Here is a 7,409-nt window from a genome sequence, read left to right on the forward strand (position 1 = left end):
ATCTCACACAAACGCACGCACGCACACACACACACACACTATCTCACACAAACGTGCACACACACGCGCGCACGCGTGCGCGCACACACACACACGCACACACACCTGTGTCATCTTGAGCAGGTCCAGTGAAGGCCTGTGTTTGTGAGAGTCTGCCGGTCTCCTGCGCTTCACGCCGGTCTTCTTGTGGTTGTGGACGCAGGGCTGTGACCGGCTGCGGGCGAGTCCCTGTCTGCGGCGCTGCAGCTCGGGCGTGGAGTCGGGCGAAGACTCGGCAGGGTAGATCCGCTCCTGCGAGAGGTAGAGCGTCTGCGGGGACGCGGAGAAAGAGAAGCCGAAGGGCTCCGGCGGATCGCTGCGTGCCGGAAGGCTGAAGCTGGAGCTGCGCTGCATGGAGGGAAACCCAGCCGGAGCGAAGGCGCCGGGCTGAACACTCCCCCCGCTGAGGCAGCGCCGCTTCTCCACCGCCGTCCAGACGCGCGACCCCTGCGGACGCCACGAGGAGCGGCAGCCCACCTCCTCCGAGCAGGACAGCGAGCGGCACTGGCGTTTACTGGGCGGCGCGGCGCTGCCAGCAGAGGGCGCTTCACTCAGACTCAGATCGTGCAGCAGACCGCTGATCCCGCCGCTGGCGCCCGTCTCTCGCACACTGTCCCACAGACTCTCCAGACTGGAGCCCACGGGCCGCGACACCTCCGGCCAGCGTCCAGACTCTACAACACAACACCTGCCCTCAGAATCACAGACACTTAAGACTAGGGCTGGGAAAATAAATCGATGCATCGCGAATCGAGAAATGATTCAACATCGACTCTGAGATTTTCTGAATGCATGGCGATTCTTTCTCGAGTGGATTCTAAGCGTAGTTTTCAAGTAATGGTTCAGCTCTTATTCCTGGAATCAGTGTGCTGACCAGATGACCTCTGACCTCAACAAGGTGATCAGTGACTACAGACCTCACATCCTCATCTAGTGAACATGTTTGGAGAGAAACGGTTACAGAACCCAGTGACTGAAGTATTCATTCAGGAACACTCACTCACTCTCACTCTCACACACACTCACGCGCACGCGCACGCACACGCACGCTCACGCACGCGCACGCACACTCACGCACACGCACGCTCACGCACACGCACGCGCACGCACACTCACACGCACACTCACACATCGACTCTGAGATTTTCTGAATGCATGGCGATTCTTTCTCGAGTGGATTCTAAGCGTAGTTTTGAACAGCAGATGGCGCTGCATGCTTCAGAAACAGCCAAATCCTTACACACACTTGAACCTAAAATAATCATTAATTAACATTCGAAAAGGTTGAAGTGAATCACAAGGGTGTTCACAGTGGGCTGTGTTTACATTAATCTGGCGTCATAAAAGCATTCTGAGCCGAGATGAAATTACAGACCCAGCCGAACGCACAAGCGCTCTTCAGCTCTTCTTCATGAGTGTTTGAGTGTGCGGATAAAAACTAGAGTAGAGCGCCATCTGCTGTTAAAATATAAGCTCAGAATCGAATCCAGAGAGAATCGCCATGCATTCGGAAGATCTCAGAAACGATCCACGAATAGATTCTGCATCGATTTATCGTCGCAACCCTACATAGGACTGCACAACCAATCACAATAAAACCGAAATCATGTACGGCTTATGTGCAATTATCAAGTAGCAAATGCTGTGATTGCATTAAATGAATATAAGCATTGAGTGTCTCAGAGTGGAGCGTGGCACTGTGTACGTTTACCTGCAAGCAGCTCACAATTTGGTGCTTTCAGCATCTCGGTTCACAGGAAGTGCTGCTTCACATGAACTCTACCTTTCTTTCATTCCAATTTAAGTTGCTTTAACATTAATTTGGGAACGCATCATGCACCAACCATCTTCCCAAATTTGTAATGAGAAGCGCTTGTCAGCAAAACAGAAACCCTGTGGTTTTCCATTCAAATAAATGTTTGATGGTTTAAAGACACAGAAGCTGGAAAAATTAATTTTGGGAAAAAAATAAACAGATTTCAGAGGGTCTTATTAGTGTTAAATTAGCGTATGCATGTGTAAAAATAATGAACTTAATTAAATTAGTTACCTATTAAGATGGAACCGTTTAACATTAGAAAATGAGAACACGCAGCCATAAATAGTATTACAGTTGTACTATAAAATTATTACTATTATTATTATAAAATGTTATTACATTTTAAACACTTCATTTTATATTTTACAATAAAATAAATATTTTTCGTATTTTTATTTATTATTTTGTAATTTATTATCATAAATAGTCATAATAATAATGATAACAATAATAGCAATCATTATTATTGTTGTCATATTGATATATAATAACTACATTTTGGCCAAATTGCACAGCCCTACAAACAAACACACCAAACCTGGATACTTCAGTTCATTTTAAATCGCAATGTTATCAGAAAATGTTTATTTTTTTATTGGTAAATGACAATTAGACTTTTCCTCATATTGTGCAGCTCTACTGTAGTACTATACACATTAAATTAACAAGTAGACAAATCACAAAAACACAATTCAGAGCATTTTTGAAGCTGCAATGCATTTGGAGGAGGTTCAAGTGTTTGGATGATACTTGGAGCGATCACACATCACATGATTTATTACTTCCTATGAACGAGGGTCAAAACCACAGCAGAAAACTCAGATCAATGTATCGACCTCTAGTTTGAGATGCTTTTTTAACTCAACAGAGGCGAACAAAAGAGAAGCAGGCTGTGCCTGAGAAACAAAGAGCCAGAAATAGAGCCGTCTGATTGGTGGCAGGCTGCCAGACGGCTGAACATCTGTGTGTTCAGAGCGTGTTTTGGTTACTCGCTCTTAATGTGAATCACTCGCACCCCATGGGGACCTCTGACCAACTACTGTCGAAACACACATCGCCAGCGGTGCGATAAATCATGGAGTTACTCAGAATGATGTGAAACGAGATTGGGGACAACAGAGACATGAGAAACATGACATACTACACACTCATACTAGTCTATACTATATATTCACACTCTATACTACTTAATACACCCTCTATACTAAATACACTCCATCTTATTCACACTCTTTATTACTTAAACTCTATATTACATACTCTCTATACTAAATACTCACAACTCTATATTACTCACAATCTATACTACATGCACTTTATACTATGTACTCAAACTCTATATTACTTACAATCTATGCTACATACTCACACTATATACTACATACACTATATTACTTACACTCTATACTAAATACTCACACTCTATACTACATGCACTCTATACTACATACACACTCTATACTATGTACTCACACTTACCGAATACTGAAATTTTGGTACCGTGACAACACTACTACATACTCACACTATAATACTACATACACTCTATATTACTTACACTCTATACTACATGCAAGCTATACTACATGCACTCTATACTACATACTCACTCTCTATACTAAATACTCACACTCTATATTACTCACAATCTATACTACATGCACTTTATACTATGTACTCAAACTCTATATTACTTACAATCTATGCTACATACTCACACTATATACTACATACACTATATTACTTACACTCTATACTAAATACTCACACTCTATACTACATGCACTCTATACTACATACACACTCTATACTATGTACTCACACTCTATATTACTTACAATCTATACTACATGCACTCTATACTATGTACTCAAACTATATTACTTACACTCTATACTACATACTCACACTCTAACTAAATACTCACACTCTATACATGCACTCTATACTACATACACACTCTATACTATGTACTCACACTCTATATTACTTACAATCTATACTACATGCACACACTCTATACTATGTACTCACACTCTATATTACTTACAATCTATACTACATGCACTCTATACTATGTACTCAAACTATATTACTTACACTCTATACTACATACTCACACTCTATACTACATACACTCTATACTACATACTCACACTCTATATTACTCACAATCTATACTACATGCTTTCTATACTACATACTCACATTCTATACTATGTACTCACACTCTATATTACTTACACTCTATACTACATTCAACACTCTACACTATATATTTATACTCTACGGCAGGGTTCCTCAAATCTTGCCCTGGAGGGCCAATGCACTGTAGAGTTTAGCTCCAACCCTGATCAGACTCACCTACCTGTGATTTTCTAATGATCCTGAAGACAAAGATTAGCATGCTCAGGTGTGTTTGATTAGGGTTAGAGCTGAAGTCTGCAGGAAAGTGGATCTCGTGGGCCAGATTTGAGGATCCCTGCTCTACGGTGTCTCAGTTTGCTCTACATATACTGAAGCACATGTGGCGCTTGTCTGCGTCTCACTATATGAACACACAAATTTCATCTTCAGAGCTACTAGAGTCAGACCATAATCATAATAATAATACATTTAGAAATGAAAGAAATTGTTGAATTTATTTGATTACATTTTAAAAGATTCAATTGTTAATGTTTTGATCATTAAAGTTTTTAATAATAAATTTGTATTAATGCATAAATCCAGAAAATTTAAAGCAGACAACACAGAATTTCTGAAAAAAATAAATATTTCATACGGCCATATTATTGTAAAAACGTAATAAAATATTAAGTTATTACAGTTTTATAAATGCAATTGATTAGACATGCTTTTAGATTATTTAAATTAAAATTAACCATTAAAATTGAGTCCAGAAAAACATAATCCAGAAAAATCAAATGCAATCCAGAAAAAGGAAAAATTCCACAAACATTTAAGTTCTAACGCCATCTAAGAGTATACAGTAAATTATAGTAAGCATGTGCTTACTATATAATTATAATTATCAGGGGGCCCTTGGAAAATGTCCCTCAGGTGGCTCAGGTTCACACCCAGCGCATCAGAACAGCAGCGCTTCTCGTTGCAGAGGGGCATTTTTCTCAAGTCAAAAGCAGAAATGCTCTGGCTGTGGGCACGCAGCAAAACAAAGACAGCCTAACCAGCACACACCGCTGTGGGCATCGATCTGACGCAGCACAAAACCCTACTGATCACTCAACTCTGTTTATTCCACTCAAAGACTGGCTCCATTCTTTTACTACCTCTGTTTTCTGAGAGCAGTTGTTCTGGAGACAAACATCGAGCTGCTCACACGTGACACCGGCTCGGAGACGCTGGCACCTGTGGCGTCTGAAACTAGGCCTCATGGGTATCAGATGTGAGCGCGGCACACTTTCTATTCCGCTCTTTCATTGAGGTGAAGATACGCTGATCCAATCAGTGACGGAGCAAATGCAGAACAGAAAGACGTTTGATCGCTATAAAGACAGCAGTGTATTTGCATTTACCCATAATCCCGCAGGAGAAGAGGGCCGTCCCCTGGCTCATGGTCGGCGGCTCACGCTGTAGAAACACACAGACGGATCAGATGAGCATCCAGGTCAAAAAATGAAATGATAATCTAAATATGAAACTAAAAGCGCCAGTAGGTGGCAGCGAGTCTTAATGAGTGAGTCATTGAATCATTCATTCAACAGATTCATTCCAACAGTTGATTTATTCAGAAATTAAGCTGACTGCCCTTATGAATGAGTCACTGAATCAACTCACTCGATTCATTCAAAAACATGGACTTATTCACAACAGCCCTGCTGTGGCTTTGATTGGAACTATTTTTTGTTTTCAAAATTGACAATATTGTGTCTAAAATGTACGGCAATATGAACTTCTTGTATATTGAACTGCTGTATAAATCACGTTTTGTAATGATACTAGGGGAAAACAGCACTCCTGCTGGTGTGATACTGCTCAACTATATCATATGATATAAATATAAAAGGGGTGATTTTTTGCGCTCATATGTTGAATTTTAGGCTCATATCACTGCATTCTAACAGCCTCAGTTGTCCTGCATCATGTTCATCAGACACTGTATCAATGTAAGATAATGGACAGGTGTTATTTCTTCCAAAATTAACCGCGCCAAATTAACGTGTTAAATCTACAGCCCTAAAAATTACTGCAGATGAGCTAATGAGAATTATTACAAACTAGACTGTCATGGATCTGATTAAACTGAATCTACTTGGAACTGGAGCAGCGTGTGTGAAATCATCCTATTATTAGGGAGTAAATTATGCATGACGCCTGACGTCTCTAATGTGAAGCGCCGTGGTCTTACCAGCTGCAGAGACTCTGTGGATGCTACATCATCGACGGCCTTCTTTTCCAGTGTTTTAGTGTGAATAATCACCATGGCAACACACATGTTTGCCACAGTCCATTCCAGTGCAGGACAGTTCTAGTGAAGCTCATCATTGGAGTGCCGCGCTGATCCGATCCGATCACTCCCACATCAGTACCAAACGCTCTTCAGCCTGGACACAGAACAGGACAGGATCCCGTCAGCCGATAGAGATTTACACACAGTATTCTGTCTGCTTATAAGATGCACATCAATCACATTATTCAACCGTCACACGTGCCACGTTCACTTAGGGGTGTGTGATATATATCTTCTGCGATAATATCGTAATTGTTGTTTTAACGATGTGTGATTTGACATTATCGAGTATTTTGCAAAAACCATTCAAAACACCCCTACAGAGCGCACGCACACATCACGTGAAGTCTAGACTACTGCTCTTATATTAGAGTGCGTTCTTTAACTGCATGATTCAGTCTACATTTAGCATGATCACAAATTCAAGACATGGAGGCAGAAAATGTATATATTTATACCACTTCATATAGTAGTCATTTTCACACGAAGAGTGCCGTTTTTCTCCAAATATTACCATGATTACAAATGTGATATTGATTTTTACAACAGTTCAATAAACAAGAAGTTAATATTAAGAGACTTGCGTTTTAGACACCATATTTCATGTTTTTGCGCTATTTTGACAACAAAAATAATTCCAATCAAAGCCACAGCGCTGTTTTGCGTCTCTGAGCAACATGACGGTGTTTCGTTCCTGAATGAATCACTCGTTTAAATGATTCGGTTCAGTCGCAATGACTCACTTATTAACAGTGACTTGCTGCCACCTGCTGGTGGTTTTAATTTCACACTTAAAGTGTATTTTATTATTTAAATAATTTCAAATATCAGTATTCAACGTTTTATGTTTAATATATCAAAACATTATTTATGCATTTGTAATTGCAGGTTAAATGCATTCATGTCTTGCATTAAACAAAATACATGTGTGTAAATACATCTAAATGCCACTTCAGATGCAGCTTCTGTGTTGATTTCATTTGCTTGGCAACAGCCCAAATGTCTTATTATTCTAATTCCCTGATTAAATGTAAGAATTTGACTCAAAAGATAATGGACACTTTTAGAAAAATGGCTTTATAA

General features: G+C 40.3%; 2 protein-coding genes across 2 annotated transcripts in view; both read right to left on the reverse strand.

The window, feature by feature from the left end:
• Window positions 1-255, reverse strand: part of LOC107684577 (ornithine aminotransferase, mitochondrial-like) — a 24,780-nt gene extending 24,525 nt beyond the window's left edge. The window contains exon 1 of the mRNA XM_016480869.1: window positions 212-255. The gene's annotated coding sequence lies outside the window, so the exon portion shown is untranslated. The remainder of the gene's footprint in view (window positions 1-211) is intronic.
• The window catches only part of LOC107684578 (protein FAM53B-like), an 8,791-nt gene extending 2,336 nt beyond the window's left edge, over window positions 1-6,455 (reverse strand). The window contains exons 1-3 of the mRNA XM_016480870.1: window positions 6,225-6,455; window positions 5,392-5,446; window positions 106-713 (exon numbers count right to left, since the gene is read on the reverse strand). Coding sequence (XP_016336356.1) covers window positions 106-713; window positions 5,392-5,446; window positions 6,225-6,311 — 750 coding nt within the window. The 5' untranslated portion in view covers window positions 6,312-6,455. The remainder of the gene's footprint in view (window positions 1-105; window positions 714-5,391; window positions 5,447-6,224) is intronic.
• Between the last annotated feature and the right edge of the window lie 954 nt (window positions 6,456-7,409).

Source organism: Sinocyclocheilus anshuiensis, unplaced genomic scaffold (assembly GCF_001515605.1).
Source record: "Sinocyclocheilus anshuiensis isolate Anshui unplaced genomic scaffold, SAMN03320099.WGS_v1.1 scaffold401, whole genome shotgun sequence".
Taxonomy (NCBI): domain Eukaryota; kingdom Metazoa; phylum Chordata; class Actinopteri; order Cypriniformes; family Cyprinidae; genus Sinocyclocheilus; species Sinocyclocheilus anshuiensis.